The sequence below is a fragment of the Balaenoptera borealis genome, assembly GCF_965194805.1.
Source record: "Balaenoptera borealis genome assembly, chromosome: 13".
In the NCBI taxonomy this organism is placed as follows: Eukaryota; Metazoa; Chordata; class Mammalia; order Artiodactyla; family Balaenopteridae; genus Balaenoptera; species Balaenoptera borealis.
In genome coordinates, this window is record NC_138870.1 from 46,068,634 (window position 1) to 46,093,930 (window position 25,297).

General features: G+C 55.7%; 1 protein-coding gene across 1 annotated transcript; it reads right to left on the reverse strand.

The window, feature by feature from the left end:
• Positions 1–2,734: 2,734 nt before the first annotated feature.
• Positions 2,735–23,818, reverse strand: ITGA5 (integrin subunit alpha 5). Its single transcript, XM_082352929.1, has 30 exons — positions 23,269–23,818; positions 16,878–17,008; positions 15,426–15,541; positions 15,170–15,290; positions 14,899–14,960; positions 14,764–14,809; positions 14,373–14,498; positions 14,087–14,131; positions 13,901–13,944; positions 12,026–12,082; positions 11,781–11,833; positions 11,294–11,502; positions 10,821–11,012; positions 10,557–10,602; positions 10,284–10,385; positions 10,031–10,086; positions 9,741–9,895; positions 9,292–9,429; positions 9,093–9,160; positions 8,581–8,731; positions 8,403–8,495; positions 8,178–8,257; positions 7,959–8,039; positions 7,741–7,846; positions 7,057–7,209; positions 6,068–6,154; positions 5,844–5,957; positions 5,142–5,243; positions 4,466–4,588; positions 2,735–3,829 (listed from the first exon to the last, which is right to left on the reverse strand). The coding sequence occupies exons 1-30, from the start codon at positions 23,634–23,636 to the stop codon at positions 3,746–3,748; spliced, it is 3,309 nt and encodes a 1,102-aa protein (XP_082209055.1). The 5' UTR covers positions 23,637–23,818; the 3' UTR covers positions 2,735–3,745.
• Between the last annotated feature and the right edge of the window lie 1,479 nt (positions 23,819–25,297).

Genomic DNA, 25,297 nt, shown 5'->3' on the forward strand with positions numbered 1-25,297 from the left:
AACAGGATGTATTCTAAGGCAGGCAACTGGGACCGCAGCACGAGGCTGGAGTCTGGGAGTCTACGAGGTGTCTGGGGAAGATGCAGCTGCTGCAGCCTGGACCTGTCTGTACCTGCCCGAAGAGGGAGGGCAGCAGGAGGATTTCCCAGAATGCCAAGCAGCCAGCTTCAGGCCAACCCCAGCCAGAGGGAAAGGAGGTGTGAGTAGGAACTAGAACACTTGGGATTTAGGGACAGTGGAGGCAGGGAGGAAGAGGTCGGTAGAAGGGTGGGGGGACTGGAGTCTTGGAACAGTCTAGGAAAGAGGAAGGGGACTGAAGACTGGCATTCCTGGGTTCTGCAGGGAATTTAGGACCATATGGCTAATTAAAGTACAGGAAGTTCAAGTTCCTGTTTCTGGGTCTCAGCAGTCTCTTGTCCTCACCCCACTGATCTGGTTTGAAAAAAAGATCTGTTTCTGCACCTGCCAAGATGCTCCAGCTCAAGGGCAAGTGAATTCCGGGGGTGCTAATGCCTTGGTCTTGTTCTGATCCAGAGACCCAGAGATCTCAGGGGACTGTGGCCTTGCTGCCTGAATCTGGCCTTGGGGGAGAAGGTAGGGTCTCCGAGCCCATCAGAGGAGGTTCTCTTGCTCCAGATCCGACCTACCACCATGCTGTTCGAGCCTAGTATCACAAAGCCTGCTTCTCCCAGACCTTGTTATCTACCCCCCTTGCCTCTTCCCATTCTTTCTCCTGGGTGGACTCAGAGAACAAACCAGAGTCAGCATTAGGCGTGGTTGATCAGTGATAGAGACCCCTTTGCCCTCAGCCTTGTCCATCCTCCCACTCTACCCCCAGGGACCCTGAGTTAGGGAGGTCTTAGAAGAGGGGTTCCTTAGCTCACCAAGGGGAGGCAGCTGGTTGGAGGGCGGGGTGACCTTGCAGGCAGCTGGAGGGGGACAATGTGTGGGATGAATTCATTATTGATGAGCCCTGCACCCTGGGCTACTAATGAGCCCAGGCCGGCTGCTCTAATTGATGTCAAGAAACTTGAGACCCCCAGATCAGCTTCCCGCCTGCCAGCTGCCTCTCTTGAGCCCCCTCCCCCTTCTGTGCCCCCAGCTGCTCTGTTCCCTTCCCAGGGCCTCCCTTCCATCTCCACTGACACAGACGAGGCTAGGACTCAGGCCTTCCCCTTCCACTCTTGTCCCTTCGCATCACTCAAGTCTCAAGATGGGAGGCAGACTTGCTCTGGAGGGGCTGGGAGATTGGGAAGGGGAAACAGACCAGAGCCTGAGAATTACAGTTCAGGGACAGAGAGGCTGGTGCTGGGTTACATCTGCAGCATTGCTGAGCCCAAGGAATTCTTATCTTGTTTTGTGCATCCTTGGGAGAGACCTTGTCACTCTCTGAGACTCAAAGGTACAGGCACTATACAGACATGCCCATGATACTAGCCCAGTACTCGCAGCCCACTTCCCCTCCTCATTTCCTCCTCATAATAGTATAAGAAATCTCAGATTTGGCTCCTGGAGTTTGGCTGATGCCATTCCCACCCATCCCCCGAGAGGGCAAGTATGGGATTTCCTTCCTGGAGAATTCCCAGTGCCTTGTTATGCCACAGCTGTCATCCTTGGAAATACTGCGTGGCTCTTTGCCTCATCAGGTCTCACCCTGCCTGTCAGTCCCTCTTCATTTATGGGTTCTGGGAAGAAGTTCCCAAGTTACGGAATTATCAAGAAGTCATAGATTGGAGCAGGCTTGGCCTCCTAGGAGAGATAATTTTGAGACCACGCGGGTACTGATAGGCAGGAACCTAAGTTAATAAGAATAGCCCTGTTGATGGGGGAAGAAAGGTGAGGAGGACCTCATTTCCTCCCCTCCCCAAATTCCCATGAATTTGTGGCTCTGCTGCCCTCTGGTGGCTGAACTCTGGTTTAGCAGGACATGAACATCTTTGCCTCTAACAATCCCGCTAGCATTTCAGCACTCCTCTCCGTCCTCTTCCTGGATATTAGGACAGTCCTAGAGGAGACAGAGGATCCTGAGGGGTTCCCTCACTCTGATTTCTCTTCAAAGACCTCAAAGCCATGTTGGTTAAGAATGAGGGCTTTCACAGTCAGGAAAGGCTGAATTTGAGTCTGTGACCTTGGGCAAGTTACATAACTTCTCGGGACCTCAATTTCCCCTTGTGTAAATGGGGTTAATTGTACCTACTTCACACATTTAATTTCTATCAAATTAAATGAGATACTGTATGTAAACTATTTAACACTCCCTCTACGCACCAGAATACAATGGGCAATGAAAACAAAACAAAAACCCAACTGGCTTTCTTCTGATTTAGTTCTGTGGCCTTTTCTCGCAGCCCATTTCATTATTCTGATTTAGGAAAGCCCAGGTGAGTCTTCTGGACCATCCTCCCCCACCTTCAACTTGGACCTCTCCCTTTGTATTCTTCCCTAACCCTCAAACCCAAAGAGAAGGGATTCCGCTCCCTTCTCTCCTGGAGGTGTTGGGACCAGATCTGGCGGGGCTGGGTGATAAGCACAGGAGTCAAGCCCTTCTTTCACCCCTTCCATCATCTCTTTCACTTAAGAAAAGGGAACCCCAAAACTAGTTCCACAGTTGCTGAGGGTCATACTCTTGGCTCCCAGTGGAAAGAAGTTGCAAGAAACACGAACATTTCCTACCCACCAAGCGGTCTGGTTCCAGGAAAGTTCTGGAAAGAGTGGGGATAGGACAGATTCCAGCTCTGGTCAGTGGGGGCACCGGGCCGGGTTTATTGCACTTGCAACAGAGTTTAAATAATTCCCAGGTGTCCGGAGCCAAGGTGAGGGGAGGGTTGGGCAGGGAGAGGAGGGGCAGCGTCAGTGCAGCTGGCGGGCCGAACACAGATCCTGCAGGCCGGGGACAGCGGGCTCCCCCTTTCTCCAGGGGACTGGTAGGGCCTGTGTCCGGCCAGTGTTAAGGTTCCAGATCTGTTGCCATCATGGCCCCTTCAGGGTCCTGGGCAATTCCTGACTTCTCCTGAGTCAGAGGTGGATTGGGCCTCCAGGCCCAGGTCTGGAGCAGGCTCAAATGTAGTCCTGGATCTGCCTAGTTAGGTTACCAATGTCTGAGTCTGGGTCCCAGATCAACCCCAGGCCCCAGGTTCGATCTGGCCCTGTTCGAGTTCTGATTCCCCTTGCAGCTGGTTCTGGGCCAGCGTGGATCCTGGTGTGGGATCTGTCCTGAGCGGGGCCTGGGGCACCATCCACGGTTATTGTTCCTTGTTGGCCCACCGGGGTGGGGGCTGTCCAGAGCTGCCATGTCTCGCTCCCCAGGTCCCAGGTTCTTAACTGGGGGCTTCTGGCAGGGCTGAGGACAGATCTTTGCAGGCTGGAGCTGGACAGGAAGTCCTGGTGGCACGTCTGAGCCGGAGAACTGGGATTGGATCCCCCAGTTCTGGTTCCAAGTTGTTTTCAGGAAACTCTCCAAAATGCAAAGGCTGCAGGGAGGCTGGGGCCTCTGTCCCTGGATCTGAGTTCCCCCATCCATGAGGAGGGCATGTGTAAACGAGGGTCCTTCACAGTGCATGGGGGGAGGGGATCCCCAGCTCCGCACCTCCCGGCTCTGGCCCTTCAAGTATGTCTCTGGGCTGGGGAGAGGAGCTTCTCCCTGGCCCTCAGCACCTTCAGGAAGCGCCCAGCCCCCTCCCTGTCAGTAGACTGAGGGTGGGGGGACTGGACCTTCAGGATTGGGAGTCTGGGAGATCGGGAAGAGTCAGGCATCAGAGGTGGCTGGAGGCTTGAGCTGAGCTTTTTCCATGGCGGTGCCGTATGGGAGGGAGCGTTTGAAGAATCCGAGCTAATGAGGGGAAAAGAAGGGAGAGTTGAGTTACTCTGGTTCCCATTTCTCCGCAGATCTTATCCCAAGGGGGGATGAAGATAACTCTAGTGCTTCCAATCTCCCCATCTTGCAAAAGTGGCCCAAATTCAGGCTGTTAAGATTACCTCTCCAAGAGGTCCAGTGGGTTAAGAGGGCTAAGGTTGGGGGTGCTTTGGTGCCATAAAAATGCCCCCAGTTCAGCCAGAGATGGCAAATAGGTTTGAAGTCAAGTTCTAAGTCTCATTGCGTAGTAATGGCTGCCTCTTGAGAAGGATTCTGAGGCTACTTCTAGGGTATGAACCATTAGTGCTGGCTGCCATGGGTTTCTGGAGGAAGTGACAGCACAAATGCCACATACTGGCCACTTGTGAGTAACACTGATTTTGAAAGTATAAATAAACTTATCAGCTTGAGTCAAGAGAACTTTTTCTAAGCTAGGGGCTGTGGAATGAAGGAAAGGATCCTATAGGCCGTGTCCAGATGGGATGCATGTGGCCAGGGAGAGGTGGGGACATGTGGCTGGAGAATTGGTCTGGAGGCAGATGCTTGGGACTGTGCTGCATCAAGGGCAGAACCTGGTGAGAGAGAGGCCAAGTCAGGTAGGGTGTGGCTGACCTTGTAGAGGATATAGATGAGCAGACCTAGGAGCAGGAGGCCAATGAGGACGGCTAGGATAATGATCCACAGTGGGACGTTGTGGCTGCCCTCTGCCTTGATCCACTGCACGGCTGTGGCCACCTGGGGAGCAAGTCGGGAGAGGTCACTGAAAAGCCGTTAGTTCTTCCCACCCTACACTTGGCTCCCACTTGCCACTGGACCTAGACCCACGTTTCCCCTTCCATCTTGGGCGAACAGAATTCTGATCTTCAAAATTCAAATTCCTAAAATGTGCATTATTGTCTCTTACTTTTGGGCTTTCACACCTGCTAATTCCCTCTCCCCAGAGAATATTCCTTTCCTGACTGGTTAGCCTGGTAGATCTTATTTATCCTTCAGGTTTTGCTTAAACATCACTTCTTCCAGGAAGCCTTTCCCGACTCTGCAAGCCTGTGTTCAAGTGTCCTTATGATGTGTTCCCATAAACATGCTGGCGCTTGTCACACTGTCTTCTCACTGCCCTGTCCATCTTGCTTATCATTGTATTCCCACGACCTAGCACAGTGCCTGGCACACAGTAGATGCTCACTCAATATTTGTTACCATAATCAGGCCAGCCTCCGTCGCATCCCAGTGCTAGTGCCAGGCCCAGCACTCTATCTTCCTTGGCCCAGACCTCTGGCCCGGGACTCACCTGCAGTTCCTTTCGGGGAAGCTGCCGGGGCAGGATTCGGTAGGGCATCTTCAGGGCTTCATACACAGCTTCACACTGCAGACTAAATGGCTGGTGTTCCCTCTGTGGGTGGTGGAAAGGTGTTCAGGGTGGCCTCTTATGGTATCTAGGAGGTCATTGGGCTCCCCATGGTCTGGCTCTGGTTAGGATCTTTCCCTATTTTGGACTCATTCTCTTCTGAATCTCTCTCTGTGTTCCTTATATGAGGTAATAAATGTGTAACTGAATAGTTATAATAATTAGATGACAGCATGTTCAATAGAAAAAGCATTGTCTTGCAATCATGAATATGGGTGAAGCACCCAGGATGATGCCTGGCCTATAGGATGCACTCAGTAAATGACTGCTCTTCACTGTTCCTACATCTGCTTGCCTCTCCGTGATGGATATGTCTTCCGTCTCTGTTTTCTATCATTCTCTGCCACTGGTCTCCCTCCAGCCCTCCCTCCTCTGAATGGGCCAGGAAAGGGAAGCTGTCGGTCCCAGTGTGGCCACTAGGTGGCGCCAAGGATACACAGCCCTGTCCAAACAAGGGTGAGGGAGGGGAGCGCGGCTGCCTGGGTCCCAGTCACCAAAGCGGGTGGCTAGGGCAGTGCGGAAAGCGAGCGTCAGTCCAGGCAGGCCCGAAGGTCGGGGGTCAGGACTGAGGTGAGGCTCCCTCACCTGGAGGAAGGTCTTGGCCCAGACGCGGAAATGCAGTAGCAGACTTCGGCTCTCTTGCCGGTGCAGTGGCCCCAGCTCGCAGCGCAGCCTGAAACACTCGGCCTCCGGGCATTTCTGGGAAGAAAGCGGAGGCTTGAATGCGGCGTTCCGCCCTGCTGGTGGCTCTGAGGATGCAAATAGATACTCAACGCTTCGGCCCAGACCTCATTGCCAGGAGGACTTACCAGGATCTGAGGCCCTGAGGAGCCAGGGCTCCGGCCCGGAGCATCCCGTCTTTGCAGCCGGTGGTGCTGGGAACCCTCGGGATCCAACTGGAAGAGGAAAGGGACCATTAGCTGCCTCTCTCACCTCATTACAGCCTCTAAGTCAGCCTGCATCTGGGGTCCAGAGCAGCTTCGACCTGGTCTTCCATCCACACAACTGACCACCTCCTGTGGCAAGGTACCGACCTCAGCACTGAAATACCGAAACGGGTGAGACTTGATCCTTGGAGTTTACAGGGAGGAGATGTCAATAAATAATTAGGGCCCCGTGCCTGCCTTGGGGCCTTTGCACTGGCTGTCCCCTCTGCTTGGAATGCTCTTTCTCGAGTCTTCACACACAGGTTCACCCTTGTCTTTCATGCCTCAATTCACCTGTTCCCTCCTCAAGAGGTTTTCCCTGATGACTCAAACAGGCTCCCAGCCCTGCCCTGCCCTAGCATTTTAGCACTGCACTCTCAACACTTCTCAATACCTGTTTCTCTCTCTCTCTCTTTTTAATTTTTATTGTCTATTACCCTCCACTAAAACATAAACTCCATGAGAGTGGGGACCTTGTGAGTTTTGTTTGGTGCGATCTTTCCTGAGCCTGTAACATGGTTCAGTGCATTGTTGTTTATGTGTAAACGAACTTTAAAACAGGCACTGGGGCCCAGGGGAGCGGCTCTGAGGAAGGCTTTCCAGAGGTGATGGTGCTGAGCTGGGCCCTAGGAGTACGCCAGGGCAAGAAGTCAGGGAAGGACACTTCAGGCAGAAAGACAGAAGTGTAGTACATAAAACAGTCTTTTTCCCTCCCGGGGTCTCAAGGTGTCTGTGGGCCTTCGGACCCCCTTCCAGTGGCCTAAGTCCTAGCTCCGGCACATCCTACTTGGCTCTTCCAGTTTCCCGGCGACCTTCCCCAACCACCCTCGACTTGGTCCCCTCACCCCCAGGCCAGTCTCCAGGCCCCTCACCTCCAGGCCCTGTGGGTTGGGGGGGTGACTGGTGGTGCAGTTGCTGAGTCCTGTGACCCGGGTCACGTAGAGGAGCTGCTGACCTTCCAGAGCCTGGGGACAGCTGAGCTCCAGCACGCCCCGGCTAATGGAGCTGGGGCCCAGGTTGATGAGCTGGGGAGAGGAGGGCACAGTGATCGTGGGAAGGGAGGGAGTGATTCTGCCCTGTTGAAACCCAGGTCCTGGTGGCCCGCTCTTCCCTGCTGCGAGTCTCCCATCTCAGGAGTGAGGGAGGAAATCAATGGGCAGAGGCGAAATCCTCACCAGCCAACCCTCCTGGAGGAGGTAGCTCCATCCTCCCCCCCCCCCATTTTTTTTCTTTTTTTGCGGGAACTTAGTTCCCCAACTAGGGATTGAACCCGTGCCCCCTGCAGTGGAAGCGCGGAGTCCTAACCACTGGACCGCCAGGGAAGTCCCCATCCTTCCCTTCTAAGTTGCTCAACTGGCCAGTCTCTCACACTGATCCTGCCCAGGCCTTTACCTCTCACTCCCCACTCCCCCTCTCTTCCTCTCAATCCCTCAGGCTGGTCCCAGCCATCTGTCGCTCATACAGTTCCTCCTTCCCTGTCATTCATTCTAGTCCGGCCTTCCACTCCCAGTAGCCCACCTGGGGACCAGGGCCTCCCTGCCTCTGTCCCTCCTCACCTCATAGACGTGGTGGACAGCAGGGCCCACGTCCCCCTCTTCCTGCGGCTGGTCTCGGGGATGCCAGTCGCTCACCGGGAATAGCACTGCCTCGGGCTTGGAGACACTAAAGAGGAGGGTGGTTTAGAGGACAGCGGAAGGTACCCCATCCCATATGCATCCTTTCCTAGAAGTCCATCTTGCCTCCCAGAGAGGCTCCATTTTGCCCGGGCACTGACCCGTTAAGGGAGACCTGGGCCTGAGCTTCCACGGACAGCCAGAAGGAAACCACTTCACTTTGCGAGTTGTTGAGATTCTTGCTGTGGGATGGAGGAGAGACTCAGGTGGTGCTGGAGCCCAGCCAGGAAGAATTTCACCTGCACCAGACTCCGCCCCTGCCCCACCCTGCTCGGCCCCGCCCCCAACTCAGCCTCAGCCTGGCCCCAACCACTCCCTACCTGAGGATCTGGAAGTCAAACTGGATGGTTTTCTTCGTGTCCCTGAGGTGCGGGACTGTGAACCGAAGGCCACCCCAGAGCTGTAGGACAGGGAGGGAGGACAAGGGGGCTGTTAGATTGCGCGTCTGCCAAATCCCAATTGCAGCCCTCCTTCCCTATCCCACAGCTCTGCTCAGGATGGGCCGGTCGCTTTCCCTTGGGTCCTCTCTCCTGTCCCAGACTTACACTGGCTCCCGCCTTCATGGGGTTGCCCAGATCACACACCAGCAGGCGGCTCTGGTTCACAGCAAAGTAGTCACAGCTCAGGCTGGAGAAGTTCTGGAGGTGGGGTGGGTGCAGGTAAGGCTCTGGTGTCCCTCTAGCAGGATCTCCTCCCAAGCCCTGCCTAAGAGTCCCCTCTCACCCCTGGGTGTCTGACGAGTCCTGAGTACTCAGCCTCCGGAGGGGCCGTGACGCGAAGCTCTGCCTCGTAGGCGCCGCCCTCACCCACATTCTGGGCATGGAAAGTGAGGTTCAGAGAGTTCTTGTCGCCCAGGTACACGTGGTTCTGCTCCCTGGAGGGGACACACAGGGTCAGGGACACTGGGGAATTAATCTGCAAACCAAGACAATGGGCCATAACAATAACGATATAATAATAATAGACACCGTTTACTGAGTTCCAACTCTATGGCAGGCACTAGGCTAGATGCTTTATGTAGATTATTTCATTTAATCCTTCCCCAAAGCCAGAGAAATAGATGCTCTTATTCCCACTATACAGATGAGGAAGTTACATAATTTCCCAGGGTCACACAGCCAGCTAATATGTTCCTATTCTACTTTTTCACATGCCAGGTGCTTCCAAGCTCCACATGTTCTCCTAGGAGACCTTGGCATCTGGAACCCCCCAGCTTGACGTCAGCCTTCACTTACCCAAACACTTCCAGCTGTAGGTCTGGCACACAGATATTGTCTTCTCCACAGTCCAGCAAGATCTGAGCCTGGGGAGCAGGGCAGCCTTGAGAGGGGGAGTTGCGACCCCCTCCTAAGCTGTCGGCTCCCCCCTCCAGGGCCCCACCCCTGGCGGCCCAGGCCCCTCTCCTCCCAGCCCGTCTCCCCACCCTGCCCTCACCTTGTCCTCTATGCGGCTCTTGCTCTGGTAGTGTAGGACGGGCCGAAGGCCGTGGCTGTCCACAGGGGCTTGGGGGTCCAGGGAGAAGTTGAGAGCGATGTGAATCGGGGAGAGTTTGTCTCGAAACTCTGACTCGTTCTGGGGCCAGGGGAGAGGGTTCACAAATTCAGGGGACACAGGGGACTTGGTGGCCCTGCTCCTCATCCTCTCACATCTCCCTGTGTCCACTCAGGACCCTCAAGAATTCAGGTGTCCAAACTCGACCATGCTCATTGCTTCAGAGGCAGCCTGGTCCCCAGCTCCTCCAACAGAAGGGCCCCCTTCCCCAGCCCCCCAAAGTCCCAGGCCCTTCACTGGAATCTCCCTGTCTCTTTCCCTTCATGAGGGGCCTCCAGTTCTACGTGGCCACTCTTCCCAGGCCAGTCCATACCCTGCCCTCGGGCCCATACCCTGAGGTAGATCTTCATCTCTCTGCAATCCTCCCGAGCCCCGTTCTGGATGAGCAGGGTCTGGGTCAGGGTGGCCTGTCGGGAGGCCAGGAACAGTGCCCGCCGCGCTCCGCCCTTCTGCTTCTGCCAGTCCAACTGGAGCTCCACCGTGAAGCCTGCAGCCGGGCAAGTATGTTAAGGAGCATCTGCCCCTCCCTCCTAATCTATCCAGAGAGATAAGAGGTCCCCAAGTCCCCAGCCCCTCCATCCCCATCCCAGTCCCTGGAAGGTTCAGGCAGTCTCTCCCTCACCGATGGAGTCAGGAACGTGTTTTCCAGAAGCATTGAGGCAGAAGCTGAGATTGATGCTGGGGGAAGACCAAAGGGAAAGCTGGTGTATCCAACTGGAACAGGCATCCTATTCCCTACCTGCCTCCCAGACAGACCCAGACTGGGACAGTCCCATTTGTCCACTTCCAAAGACCTGGTCTCCCTCCCCACTTCCAGGCACAGATGAAGCACCTCCAGACTCCATCCCCCACAGTCTCCTGGGCACCGCACTCACCAAGCCACAGGGTTCCCCTCCAAGCTGCAGCTATGCTCCTCTGGGTTGAACATGGCGGGAAAGATGGTGAGGGAGGCACTGGCAGACACGATGGGGCGACCCCTGCCAAGAGTGGATGTGGGGTCAAAGAACTAAGACTCCTCAGGAAACTGGGCACAGGAAGCTGATGCCCAAGCCCCAGGATCCCAGTCTGTACACTTCCCCAAACTCAGCCCTGTTGAGAAATCCCCCAGTTCCCACGTCTCCCAGGCTGCCCCCTGCCCAAGTTCATACCTGTACACCACAGCCTTGTCTACACCAAAGGACCCCACAATCAGATCTGCAAGAAGTCAAGAAACTACCCCTTACAGCAAGCCCCAAATCAGAATCCTTCCCAACCCCTTCTAGTTGCATTGTTCGAGGCCGAAGTGAGGGGACACCGCCATCTGGTGGCATCATCCTAGAACTGCACCCAGGAGCTTAGGAAAGTGCATTAGAGGGGCTGGGGTTCTGTGACCAGGGAATTCTAAGGTGAAAGGGGCCCCTGGCACAACTCACCAGGGTATCCGTTGCCATCCAGGTCTCGGCCTCCTCGAAGGGCGGAGCCAAAGAAGTCCGGCGTGTGGCCAGCTGCCCACAGGGGCAGCAGAACCTGGGAAGGCTTAGAGGCCAGGCCCCCTGGGCCCCCAGGGAATACAAACACCACTCCCTGCTGGTTCTCCCCACCAAAGGCAGCCCCAATGGCTACATCTGCAAGACACACAACACACAGCAGTCAGCAGGCCAGGAATCCAGGAGTTCAAATCTCTACCATCAGACCCCAGGACCCAGGATCCTATTTTCCCCATCTGTCATTCCCAGTATTCTAATCTCTTCAAGCCCCGAGGTCCAGACATTGGGATTAAGATCTACACACCTCCTGGAGAAGTCACTGGGGGTCTTGGGTATCTTATCTGACAGCCATCTCTCCCCAAATCCCCTCTGACTCAGGCCCCCACTCCTCCTCAGCAACTTGAGCCCATGGTGCTTACCATTGTAGCCATCCTGGTCCAGGTCCCCCAGGGGGGTCAGGGAACTGCCGAATCGACCAAACTCATCATGGCCAGTGAGGGTAAGGGTGGGCATGGGCTCCATGCCGGCCGGGCGCTGCAGGTAGATGTAGACCCTGCCCACCTCCTGCGGCCGCCCGTCGGCTGTCCGCTCCATGAGCAGGGGCGCCCCTACCAGCAAGTCGTCCAGCCTGAGGGTAGGGGAAACCCAGCCATCCTGAGACCCTGCCTTGCCACGTCCCCTCCTCAATCCCAGTGCCAGGAAATCCCAGGCATCTTGGATCCTGGGCTCCTTCCCACTCAAGAGAGAGACCTGAGGTCTTCTGGTCTTTGGCTCTCAGCTCTCTCTTTGCCCCTGAGCCTAGGGAATGCAGGCAGGAGGAGGAGAATCCAGAGAAAAACTCTCCTTGCATTTTTCTGTCCCACCCCTACTCCTCGTCCTGTGCTGTGCCCCTTTCCCACTACTCACCCGTCCCCATTGACGTCTGTGGCAGCCACTGCATAGCCAAAGTAGGAGGCCATCTGGGAGGGACAGAAGGGCAGCAGTGGGTCAGAACTAGGGGGTCAATCAACAAGGGCTATGGGGGGAAATCAGGGACTCCAGGGAGCCTGAGAAGTTGGGCTGAGCTTATTGGCTCAGGGCGGGGGCTTGGTTGGCAGAGGGCCAAGCTGGGTTGTGTGTGTGTGTGTGTGTGTGTGGGGGGGTGTCCTCACCTGTTCCCCTGAGAAGTTGTAGAGGGACCGGATGTCTGAGCCATTAAGGATGGTGACCTGGGGACGAGGAGATACATCCATTGGTCCCAGACTCCCAGACCATCCCATGGATAGAGGACAAGGATATGCCCAGGATACCCAGGATACCCATCCCAAGGATATGCCCAGGATATACCCAGGTATATGCCCAGGATACCCAGGGGCAGGCATTCCTTGGAGACATAGACCACTTGTCTCCTAATTCCCTCCTTTGCTTTGCCTCACATTCCCATCTCTATATTGGGTAGCTCCATCCCAGGGCGACTTCATTATTTTCCTCCATGTCACTTATCAACTACTACTGACAGATTTCGTACTTATCTGTCTGTTGTGCCTGTCTACCTACTAGAATGTCAGATAAGTGAGGGCAGGAGCTTTGTTTTGTTTTTTGCTTTCTCCCCAGAGCCTAAAGTAGTCCTTGGTGAGCAGTTGACACTCAATAATTATTAGCTGAATGACTGAGGCCTCATCCACCAGCCCTCCCAAATCACAAACACTCACGTCTCCCCCCATATGCGCCCTTAGTGATGGGCCCTTCCGGTCCCCTGAGTCTCTCGACTCCCTGTTCTCTTCCCCAGTCTTGCTGCTGTTCCTCTGGTGTGAGTCCTCCCCCAGGACTGCTGGAGAGCCCCCTGGCCTCCCCCTGCCTCGGGCTCTCCCTTCCCCTCAGCACCCTTCCTCCATGGCAGCGGGACCGATCGCCCTAGAGCCGGTCTAGGAGGGACACGGCTGGCTTGGAAATCCGTGGTGGTTCCCTGAAGCCATGGCCCAGTCTCAGCTTCTTGGCTGGTCCTCTGAGGCCCTGGAGAATCTGGCCCCAACCTATCTGTTTTTGCCCAACCTCTCTTTAGTCTCCTCGTCCCCAATCAGCCCATGCTGAACTGACCTGAATTTTTTTCCTTTCCTTCTATGCCTTTTCTCATGCTCCCGCCTAGGATGCTCTCTTTCCTCATCTCCACTGATCTTTCATAGGACCTTTTCTGATCCATCCCTGCCCTAGAAAAGAGGTTATTCTTCCCTCTAAACTGCTATATCATCTTAACCACTTTTCTGAAATTTATCCTAGTGCAGAGAGAATGCTGACTTTGGAATAAGACAGGTCTGGTTTTAAATCTCTATCCAGCCACTTACTAACTGGGTGATCTTAAACAACTTACTTGGTCTCTTTGAGCCTCAGCTTTCTCATGTGTAAAATATGAATGGTAATATCTCCCCTGATAAGCTTGTTGCGAAGAATAGAAATCACGAGTGGACAGTGCCCGATGCACTGAGGGGCTCGTGAATAGGAGCTGCACCTTAGATTACAATCACATGTGTGTCTTATCTTACATACTTGATTAGAAGCACCTTACAAGATGGGGTATGATGTCTTATTCATCTTCTTATCTCTTACCTTGCCCTAATAAATGTTGGTAATTGAATGGACTCCTATAGCCTTCTTATCTATATCCTTTTTAAAGCACTCGCCATGGTCTAATAATAACAGCTACAGTTGTACACTGCCTCACAGTTCACTAAGTACTTTCACGTGCATTATCTCACTTCATCCTTACAAGAGCCTTGTGAGGTCAGAACTATTATTATCCCATTATAAAGAGAAGAACGAGGCTCAGAGAGGTTAAGCAGACTCAAGGTTTTTATGGAATGAAATGGGGTAGGAATAAATCACAGATTGGTTCATCCAGAGTGAGTGCCAGAACTCAAACACTGGTCTGACCCAAGAGCCCGTGTTCTGATCCACTCTTTTCACCCTCCCAAACTGCCATGCATGGTTCTTTGTGATTAGCCAGGGGACGGGAGAGCAGAGGAGCGAGGGAGAGTCAGGCTGGGCCTTACGTAACCATAGGTGAGGTTCCCTTTGGGCACGCCAGCAACGAAGTCTGTAGAGGGAAGAGAAAGTTGTAGGCTAAGGGCAGGGAAAGGGGAGTCAGACAAAAATGGTAAGTGTCTCAGTCCCTGTGGCTCCGGGTCCTGGGTCTCCATCTGCCCCCTCCCTTGGCCCCAGCCTGGGGACACACTCACCTTCTGTGTCATCACCACTGAATTCACCTACAGCCACAGAGTATCCTAGGAGACAGGGTGGGCGGATATTAGGATTCCTGCTTTGGGGACCCCTCTGCCCTGGCCCATCCTCAATCCCTTCCCTCCCCTACTGGGCCTTCATAGTCAGCCTGCACATGATACATAGGGCAGGAGGCTGGGGATGCCTGGGTGGGAGAAGGGAGGCGGGGTGGGGGGGTGTGTGTGAGCGAGGACAGGGGCCCCTGATGTTCTCCCCCTGCAGCTCCCACCCCGTTTGCTTGCTCACCCAGGTAGCTGTCATCGTAAATGGAACTGGCCTGGCGAGTCTGCAGCTGCCCCCGAACTGGGTTGATCAGGTACCCGGGGTAATAGGATTCTGCAATCTGCTCCTGGGTGGCGGACAGGATCTGGCCTGGGGAAGGGGATGAGGAGGGGATGGCTGGAGGAGGAGGTGGCAGGGATGGGGGCGCTGGGGGCTAACTGGGTAGGATTTCAGAAGTCTGGTTCAAGGAGGGGAAGCTTGTGGAGGGTGGTGGGAGAGGATGGGTAAGTTTCAGGAAAGGGAGAGGAGAATTGGGACGGGGGCAGAGGAAGGAAGGATGGTGATCTCGGGCTGGGAGAGGGATGAGAGGCCAGGTGCGGGAGACGGACGCAGGGATAGAGGAGGAAGGGCTTACCTTGCCAGAAATAGCTCCCTGGTCCGCCCAGGACCACACGCCCAGTCTGTGGGGGGAAGGAGGTGAGTCCACATCTGGTCCTGATTCCCCTGCATCCAGCACCCACAGCCACTCTCCTCCCAGATCCCCCCTCACCTTGGTGAACTCGGCACTGAAGCCCCCTTGGCAGTAACCCTGCCCTGCTGCCCGGCTGAAATCTGCAAAGGGAGAAGGTGGTGGGAAGGAGCTCCACACAGATGGGTCAGGCAGGAAAGAGCAGAGAGCTTGGGGAAGGAGAGGGGAGAGGGGGCCAGAGAAAGGACCTCTCTGGACCAGACAGTGAGCATCAAGGCTGATGGGGGGTGGGGGACCGTGGGGGATTCACAGAGAAGGCAGACTCAGGGCTCGCGCCCCCCTCTTGCCCTACCTGAGCGGCAGGGCGCATACTCCAGAATCCGGGTGAAGTTGTCTGTGGAGAGGTAGCAGGTGCCCACGGGATCGCTCAGCGGCTCCTTCTCGGTGCGCCAGCTGTAGAGGGGAGCACAGGCCTGGGAGGGCCCAGGAGGAGGGGGTTCCAGGTTTAGTCCAACAGGACCCCTCTTCCCCGCCTCCCCCACTGTGCTCCGCTAACCGCAACCATTGCCCCTCCTGCCCACCACGCCACTCAGCCTGCTGGCCCTCACCAAGATGGAGGAGCCATGGGCTCGCACCGTTGCTCCGAACCACTGCAGGGACTTGTACTCTACAGGCTCCTCTCCCTCGAGGCTGGACGGCGGCGAGGACTCCAGGATCCGAGAGCCTTGGGGAAGTGAGAAAGGGGAGTCATGCCAGCTGCGGGCAGCTGAGCCCTAGAGCAGCCGTGCCCTCAGCCTGGGGGCACCCAAGCACTTGCAAGCTCTGAGCCCATGACTCATGGAAGGGGGAGTGGGGAAGGTCCTTACAGTCTGCTTGTTGTAGCCTGACTCACCTTCCCCTGCACGCGTGCACACAAGCCCATGTGCACACATGTGCACACGCACACACACACACAGAACCTGGGCTTTCTAGAGTTGCACTCCCCTGGTCCGCCTGCCTCCTCACCCAGCTGGGACAAGGATGCTTGTGGTGAGGTGGGGAAGAACGGCTATTTCCTGAGAGGGCTACCCTCTGGCTGCACTTCTCTGTCTGTACCTGGGCCTGTGTCTCTAGCAGCAGGTGTTCTATGTCCTTGACCGTTCTCACATCACTGAATCTCTGCCCCTTGTGTCTGCGTGTGTGCGTGCTGTCTCTCTCCTTCCAAACCCTCTCTGCCTCTATGGGACAGCTTTTTTTATTCCTCTGCTTCTCATCTGTCTTCCAGGTTTAAAAAAAAAATCGGTCAGTTTTGTGCTCTTACACCACCCCTCCCCCACTGTCTCCATCTTTTGATGCTCTCCTCTTTTGTCCCCTCATCCCAGTTTATCTCGAGCCACACTGCTCAAGTTCATGTCCTCGCTCCACCTTTTACTAGCCGTGTGACCTTAGTCAAGTTACTTAACCCATTTCCTCACCTATAAAATGGGGATAATAACACCTCGCGCCATCGTTGAAAGGATTAAGTGCGTTAATATATGTAAAGTGCTTACAACAGTGCCCAGTATATAGCAAGTGCTCTTGAAGCGTTAGCTGTTATTATTGTTTCCAGCCTGTCTCCTTCCATCCCTCTCTGCATCTACTCCGGACCTTAAGCTCCTTGAGGGCGGGGGCTTAATCATGTTTCAATCCCCTGCAGTACCAGCACAGAGCCTGGCACGCATTATCACTTAGTCAGTGCTTAGTTAAATGAATCGAATAGGCTCTGTGACTCTCCCTGTCTTTGTCTGTGTTACTGCCCTGGCCTCCCTGAGTTGTGGGTGATTCAAGGAAAATGAGAGCCACATGTTTCTGAATCATGCCCGCCCTCCTTGGGCTGGGCTGGATTGGGAACGTGGTGTGAGTGCCACGGGGAGCCGCTGCACCGCTGCACGGAGCTGGAGCCCCAGAGCCTCAGAGCACGTGGCCCTGGAACTGGTCAGGCTCCGCCTCTCGCTCCAGACCCCGCCCGGGCCCCGCCCCCTAGCCTCAGCCCCACCCCTTAGTCCCTCCCTGAACCTCCCCGACCTACGAAGGGGGTTTACCTTTGCTGTCAAATTCAATGGGGGTGCACTGTGCCGGGCTGGTGCCCCAGGGACAGAGGTAGACGGCACCGCCCTGCAGCACTCCCGGCTGGCTGGTGTTAGCCTTGGGCGCTCCCACCAGCACGCTGACCCTGCGGAGGGGAAAGGAGAGGCAGCTCAGGGGGGGCTCCTAGCTCTTCTCCAGTCTCCCCAGGCGGGAAGGACCCAGGCCTCTGGGCCAGGGTCTGGGTGGGCGTGGCACAGATGCCCCCCGGGTTGTATTTATATCTCAGAAGATGCCACGGATGCCAGAGGCACAGGCCGGAGTCAGGCGGTCCCCATGTGCCGCTGTCACTAACACAGCCTCTCCCGCCTCCCCCCACTCTCTCCCCTCCTACCTTCCCCTGTCATTAGAAGGAGGAACCAGAGTCAGTTCTGGGAAGAGGCCGGGGCCAGAGCTTCTCTATCTCCCCTATGGACCTGCCAAGACTGGAGGTGCAGCCCCTAGAACCCCAGGGTCCTCTTACCTAGCCTATACCCTCTCCTCCCAAGCCAAAGCCCTTCTCTGGGCAAAACCCAGGCGTCCAGCTGCCCAGCTGCCCAGCCCTGGGGCGTGTAGGAGGAAAATGTGAGTCTTGGAAACCAGGCAGTAGAAGTGGAGAGAGGAGCTGGAGAATGGTGAAAGCAGATTGTTCCCTGGGGCCTGGGCCTGGACCTGCCCTCACCCTGGGCTCTGGTGGGACCTCCCCAGCCTGGCTGGGTCTCTGTCTCAGCCTCTGAACCCCTTTCCCATACACCATTGCTCGGAGTCTGAATTCAGATCCTGCTCTACTGGGTCTTAGTTTTGGACACAGTGCCTCGTTCCCCCTGAGACGACGAGAAGGTTGCCTTTGCTGGGGGTCCTATGTAATGGGGTGGTGACAGCTAAGGTCCTGGACAATTTTCCTGCCTCTGGCTCTGCCTCTGTCATTCCTGGGTCCCTTGCCTCCAAGACCTCTGCGCAGCTGTCAGCCTTCTGGGCTTTCTCCTCCAGAGTCTCCCATGAGGACTGCATCTGGCAGCCGGGGCAACCGAACCAGTGTCCCTGCCAGCCGCCAGCCTTGGCCTCTGCTCACCTCCCATATCTGACTCTGGCACTGCTTCTCCATCTGTCCCTCTGCCCCTATGACTGCTTGCTCTCTGGGTTTTGGTTTTAGGGACCTCTCTCTCTCTCTCTCTCTCTCTGATCTCAGATCTTGGGCTTCTCTATCTCTGTTGGTTTCTGGCCCCTTTCAGCTTTCAGCACTCCCAACACCCACCCTTTTCCCGATATTTGGATCCCTTCATTAGCCTTTCTTACCAGGAGTCCCCAGGTCGGGGATTATGGTAGAGGTCACAAAAGCGGGGGTGTGTGTGACGGGATGGGAGACAGGGCGGGTGACAAGAGATACATCGAGTAGGGGAGGGGTGAGGGGGGTGGTCCAAGAGGAATAGGAATGGGAACACCAGAGGGAGCAGCTCCAAGGGACTGAAGCAGAGTGAGGGTGGTCTAGCAGGGCCAGAGGATGAGGATGGGAGAAGAAAGGGTCAAGACGGATAGAGGGGAGGCCTGGAGTGAGAGTTCCTGGAGTGATGGGGGGTGGGGTGCCAGCCTCGGTTACCCTGGGGACAGGAAATGTTTACTGCCTGTGGCTTCCTGTCTGTTTCCAACCTCTCACTTCGCCGTTTGTCTCCCACCCGCCCGCCTGCTGGGCCCCACCCCTCTCACTCAGGCAGTACATTCAGTAGGGGGGTGGGAGCTGGCTACTCGGAGGCACAGTGACCTGGTTGGCTGCCAGGCCTAGTAGGTGAGGTTGGTGGTGGGGAGAGATTGCATTGCCCCAGGGCGGGGGGAGGAGAGAGGGGTGCAACCCTCTGTAGCAGAGGCAGCCGCAGAAAACAGCAGTGGTACAGGGGTTCTGGGTCAGGCACTAGCTCAGTGTGGACTTGGGAATACCCTCTCCCTCTTCCTCTGGGTGAAGAGGTTGAACAGGTTATCTCAAAGTCTTCCGGAGCTCCGATACTCTTCCAGGAGGGCATAGGGGCTTGGCCAAGGGACCCTGCTCCCACCCCCAATTTTCCCACCACTCCGTGGCGGGGAGCTGAGCCTGAGTGCTCCTGGAATGGCCTGAGGAAGAAGCTTGGAGTCTGGCAGGGCGGGAAGGTGAGAGAGAGGCCTTACAAGGCTTAGAAAGTCCACAAACTTGTGGGCCAGGGGCATATGCTGTGGCTGCGTGAAGGTTCAGGAGATCTGGGGTACAGGCAAGGGACACAGATCCCGACCCAGACTTGCCCCGTGCCGCCCATGGCTTATACCTGAGGATGCAGTGGCCCTTCCTTCCCAGCTCCTCCAAGTCAGTCCAGTAAATAGTGCCCTCCCCCATGTGCCAAGAGAGGCGCCCAGTGTCAGGGGTGGCACGTCACATAGCTTATCCTTATTCTCCCACTCCTAGTTCCTGCTTCCTAAATCCTGCAGCAGTTGGGTCCTACTAGGGGTCCAAGAAGGTAACAATGGAGGGTCCTTGGGCTCTTTTCAATATTTCGGAGAGCCTAACGGAAATCATGCGTTTACCTGATAAGGCAGCCCAGGCTAATTAAAACCTCAAGTGTATTTGCTTTGGGCCGGAATTATACCAACTCCTGTGGGGAACCTAGTTATCTCATATTGGTCAGAAGCTCTGATTGGCAGCTACAAATGTCTTCTTGTTCTAATTTTTGGTTGATAAAAAAAAAAAACAGGAAAAAGGAATTAATTATTCCTTCCTAAATGCAGCTTGGCAGATAAACTCTTCCAAAATATAGAGACCAAGGGAAGAAATAATTGCCATAATTTATTTTGAAGCCTCAGAACGCTGATGTTCTAGAGCTGCTTCTTGGAGACACAGGCTGCCTCAGCACCATGGTTTGAAGACTTTCTTGTAGATGCCTCAGGGCTGCCACACGGAGTAAGCAGAGGCCAGTTTGGTCCTGACACTCCTCTCCATCTTCTTTCAGAGCAACCTCTTTTCTCTGTTTTATATAGAATGCCCTGGTAAGATATCATTTGAATTGAAAGAAAGAAAGGAAGGAAGGAAGGAAGAAAGAAGGAAAGGAAGGAAGAAAGAAAGGAAGAAGGGAAGGAAGAAAATAAAAAACGGTAACAAAAAATACTGCTGACCTAGTCCCATGTCCTCATTGTACAGATGGGGAAACTAAGTCCCAAAGAAATTAAGTCACATGTCCTGGGTCACTCAGAATCCTTCTCAACCTAAGAACCAGAAGCCAGGAATCCCGATACCTAGGCCACTGTTCTGGTCTACCCCGTTGCCAATTTGTTCCCTCCTCTCCTCGCCACTATCTCCCCAGCCAGGCTTCTGATTAACCAAGTTCCTGTTCAATACATGGTTACTGTTTGACTCTGTTGGCCTGACAAGGTCGGGGGTGGAGAGTAGCAAGTGGACCGGACCCAGCTCCTGCAGGTTCTACGGCAGCCCTGGCCAGGCCAGAGGAGACACCTGGTTCTGGGTCCCCCAGTGTAGTCTCGAGGGAAATGCCTGGCTGTCTGGGAAGGAAGAGTTGCCTCCACTTGTGGCAGCTCCACAAGGGGAAGGAGCTGGGCTAAGGCTGGTGTACCTTTCAAGCGCATGTCTTGGGTCAAGTCACCTCCCCTCTCCAAGACTTGAATTCTCTACACATAAAATGATGGGTTGCCCTTGAATGGTCCCTAAACAAACTTCTAGTTCTAAACTTCTATGATTCCTGAAGCTTCAGTTCATATACACGCATAAAATGGGAGCAATAATGCTTCGTCTGTCTAAGGCAAGGATTTTTGTAATGATCCAACAGAAGAATTGATATGAAAGTGCTAAGGAATGTGAGGCACTATTATTACTATCACTGCCATAAGCAAATATTAAAAGCAAGTAAGAAATAGTGAAAATCTTAGACAAAGAACTAGGTGGTGTCCAGGGAAGAGAGAACCAGAAACAGAAAATAGCTACCTCATAAAGGTCACGCCTCCATGTATTCATCACCCTCCAAGGACCAGGTGCTTTATATATATATTGTCTGGTTTAGTCCTCAGAACAACCTTATAAGTTAGGTGTCTGATTTTCATGAGAAGACCAGGCTCCAGGATTTAAGTCTTAAGTAACTCAGCCCAGGTCACACAAAGAACAAGTAAGTGGTGGGGCCAGGACGCACACCCAGCTTGGCCTGACTTAAAGCCTGCCCCTTTCCTACCGTGTAACCTCTCTAGTGCTTACCCTGCCCTCTGATGCTGTTTCAGTTTCCACAGTGAGAGGTGATGAAGGGGGGCCAAGAACACTGAGGCCCTCCCTCTCCAGCAAAGGCCCCAGGTGAGGGGCTATGTTTGTCCCCCGCAGGTAGGAGGGGTTGAAGTCCCAGCTCTGGTGGGGAGGGAGGTCACTGGGGAGGTGGAATGTTCCGAGTCCTATTCTAAGAGTGCTTTGTAGAGAGAAAATGAGAGGGGGAGGTGCGCAAGCTGGACACCTGGGTTCTCTTGGGAGAAGAGATGAGCAGAAGGGGAGGGGGAGGGGATGAGACTGCTAGGTCCTGCTTTAGAAAAGGGCTTTTGGGACTTTAGGATCAGGCCAGGGGCCAGACAGACAGATACCTAGGGAACCAACTGGGAGTGTGTGAAAGTCCAGATGTTTCGGAGGAGTGTTTTAAAAGGGAGATGACACTCTTGTTGGGGGGGAGTAGGGGTGGGATAAGAGGAAGGTTAAGAGCCAGATAACTGGATACCCTATTGTGGGGGAGGATCCCCTCCCCTCCCTCCCTCCCCCTTCTCTACCCCGTTAGGTTTGTGGTAAGCAGTCGCAAGGGGCCTGGGGGAGGCCGGGCCTGGCAGAAGCTCCAGGCCAGGGTGATGCAATGGGGTTTGGGCAGGAGGCCAGGGGGGTGGGGTGGGGGCTGGGTGGGGACCTTGAATAGCCCAGAACCAACAGCTGGGGCCTAACCATCCTCCAGACAAAGGAGAAATCTGCCCCATACCCCAAGTGAATTACCTAGATTAACCCCTTTTCTCCAGAAACTAAAGGAAATGAGTAGAGATCAGTTAACTGTGTCGTGTGTAGGGACAGCCCACCTCTGACAGAGGTCCGATCAAAGCTGGAGACTAGGGGTTGTTGTGCTGGTGGCGATGGTGGGGAGCAGTGGCAATCTCAGAGCCCAGAGGTGTAGAAAGAGGATTCTTCCAGACATCGTGGAGTCAGGCATCTGGCACCTGGGAGTCTCCGTCCCACCCCAGGAGCAGCTTCCTTCCCCTCTTACTCCCCCCATCACATTTAAACAAACACCCTTGTTCTAATGTTGCCTAGCTCGTTTCCCCAAGCCTGTGGGCTCCCCATTTTCCTGGCACACAGGGTCCGCTCTGCTTGTCACCCTGCTGAGCTGGGAATGGGGATCCTCCTTTGAGACTTCCCCGGTCTCTGAGGTCCTGTGTTCTGACGCTCTTGGGCCCTGCGAGCCCGCGTCTCCCCAGCTTCCGACCCCGACCCCAGAAGTCCCGGTCTCAGTTCAGCTCTAGCCGACAAGCTACAGGAAATCAGTTTTTCTCTTCCTCCCAAGAGCTAGAGGAAGAGGGAAACCGCCCACCCCCCTTCACGGGCGCACACACACCCCTCCCGACACATCCGAGCCCCCGCCCTTGGCTGAGCCAGCCCCCAGCCCCGGCGCCCCCCAGGACCAGGGTCCCGGGACTCTCCCCAACTTCCCGGATCCCCTCTTCTGAACAGAGATTGGGGGTGGCGGGCGGAGTAGGAGACCGAGGAGAAAGGGGAGGGAGCCGCCGTCCCCCTCCCAAGTCTTTCCCAGTCTGAGGTGAGGGGGGAGGGGAGGATGAGGCTGGCCCCCATTTAACCTCCGGACCCCTTCAGCCTCCGACTCCCTTCTTACTACACACAGCTCATTCTGCTTCGACCCGTTCTCTCTCCGCACAATGGCCCTCAGGGGTCCCGGGGTTCCCCAGTGCTCCAAAAAGCCCACCCTGGCCTCCGCGCCCCCTCTCCGTCCCCATCCGCCTCCGGTCCCGGCAGCTCTCGGATCTCAACCAGAGACCCTCTGCTCCCCATTCCCGCGCCCTCCTCTCTCTTGGCCCCAAGACCCCGGCCCAGACTTCTCCAGCTTGCAGCTTCGTGTCCTCTCCCCACCCCACACGTCTTCCTGCTGATCGCTCTCAAACTCCTGGCCACCCTCCACGCCGGCCACTGTCCCCTCCCTACTCCAGCGCGGGCCCCCAACTCCGGCGAGGGCCCCCAACTCCAACCCTAGTCCTTCCAAACTCCGCCTCCCAAACTCAAGTCTTGGTCCCCTCCAGACTCCAGCCGCGCCCCCTGTCTCCAGGCGCGCACCCCCGACCCGCCAGCCCGCCGCCAACCCTCCTCAAACTCACCCGTCTGTCCCCGGCCGGTAAAACTCCACCGAGAAGCCGAAGAAGGAGCCCGGGGGCCCAGAGAGCACTGCTGGGGCCTCCGCGTCTAAGTTGAAGCCCCCGACCCTGGGCGGCGGCGGCAACAGCAGCAGCAGCAGCAGCGGCAGCAGCCGGGATCGGCGCCGGGGGCCCCAGCGCAGCTGCACGGCGAGGAGAGGGGACCCTGGCGTCCGGCTCCCCATAGCACCCGCTCTTCCCTGTCCTGGGGCCACCGACCCGGAGCCGCTTCCTAAACCTCCCAGAGGCGAATGACTCAACGCGGGGAGGAGTTTGCCAAACTCCCGGCTGAGCCCTCCCCCCGCCTGCCGGGGGGGCGGGCGGGGGGGCATTCCTGGGTCCCTGGAACGCTGAGCCCGCGCCCCCCACCCCGAAGGGGCGTGGGGGGGGGGACGCACCTCTCCACTTCCCTCACCCCAGCCCCAGCTGGAGGCCAGTTGTCTGGACTGGGTCAGACTGGGCTGGTTTGGGCTCTTCCCCCTCCTTCTCTCTGCTTCCCCCTACTTCCTCCCGCCTCCTTTCCAGATGTACAACGTAAACGCTCGGAAAAGGAGTCGGAAAAAGGGAGCGGAGAATTTCCTAATGAGGAAAGGAATCACCTCCGGAGGGCGGAGGGAGTCTGAATATGTGTGTGGGGTCTCCCTCACCAATTCAGGGAGGAGGCTTTGGGGTCTAAAGGCAGAGGAGACACCTCTGGCATCTGGCCAACTGGGATTCCCCCTCGCCTTCCGGGGCCATGGGGTGCCTGGGTTCCAGCCAGCTGGATTTGGGACTCAGGAGTTGAGGTACAGAGTGCTCCCAGTCAGCCTAATCCGATGGAGGACCGGCACCGGCTCTCCGCTCCCTGCCCCCTCCCCCCAACCAAGTTGCTAGAATTGAAAACCCGGGAGTCCAGAAATTTGGGGTTACTTCACCAGGAGGATTCCGGTCCAGGCCTCCCCCTTTCTTGGTTGTAGGATATGGAAACCTCTGGTGAGTCCCGTCCTAGAATCTGGCAGTTGACCAAGAGCCTGGTAGTTGGGGGGAAAGGGTTGCTTTGGCCCCTCAGTGTCTTCTTGATCAAACTGGCCTGATTCCTACAAACCTGGAGAATTGTAGGATGGGGTGGGGTGGTGTCTTGCAAAGGGGCCCAACCTTTAGCTTCTATTGTCTTTAGGCTCTGGGAGCTGGAACCCAGGACCCCACTCTCCCAAGATGCCCTGTGAATGTAGGGGAAGGGACTGTAGCAGGAGAAGGCAGTGACCCCCTGCCCATCCCTTCCCCCAGCCCTGGCTCTGTGTGATGAGATCACCTTTCAGGATTCTAGTCTTTATCTTAGTCTGGGGGAGGGGGACCAAGGGGCCTAGGTTCTCTCCTAACCTCCTCTCCTTTCCAGCCCTCTTCCTGTCTTTTTCCTCCAGGACTCCTCCCCTTCCAGAATAATAATCCCCCGAATCAGAACCCTGCCCCTTCTCTTCTCCAGTCCCCTGCCCCACTCTGGCTTGGGGGACTCAGAATCAATGCTTTTTCCTTCGCCACGAGTCTCCTCCTCATTCTACTACTCTACTTCCTGTCCCAAATCACCCAGCTGTTTTTTTAAAAGCCCCTCTCCAGAGCCAGCTGCAGCCCAAGGGAGAAGGCAGCTGGTCAGACTGTGGAGTGATGCTGGCTCCCATCCCACTCTTACATCTGCAGGTCCTGACCCCCTCTTAGGCGAGGAACCCAAAGAATCTCTGGGTCAGGATCTTAAGCACAGCACTGCCGTGAAGGTAACCTCTAGGTGAAAACTACTCAAGCCAAGGGCTGAGACCCTCTCTGGGAGGAAAGAGGTTGAGGGCTGACTGCTGTATAACCCAGCAGAGCATGTGTGTGTGAACCCAAATCTCTCCTTTTTCAGCCCAGGCACAAGCTCTTTAGATTTTCCCAGGATTTGGGAGCTTGGGGTGGGGGTGGGGAGGGATACAGGGAGGGAGGTGTGTGATTCAGCTCCTCCCAGGAGCCTTGGTGAGGGACA

Bases quoted from the DNA above. Each gene is read 5' to 3' on its own strand.
- ITGA5 (XM_082352929.1), bottom strand. From the start codon at position 23,636: ATGCCCCCCCGCCCGCCCCCCCGGCAGGCGGGGGGAGGGCTCAGCCGG. The intron at 14,499-14,763 runs GTAAGCCCTTCC...CCCCTTCCCCAG, and splicing joins AGGGAGCTATTTCTGGCAAG to GCCAGATCCTGTCCGCCACC. The intron at 6,155-7,056 runs GTGAGGGGCCTG...TTCCTCTTCCAG, and splicing joins CCAACCCACAGGGCCTGGAG to TTGGATCCCGAGGGTTCCCA.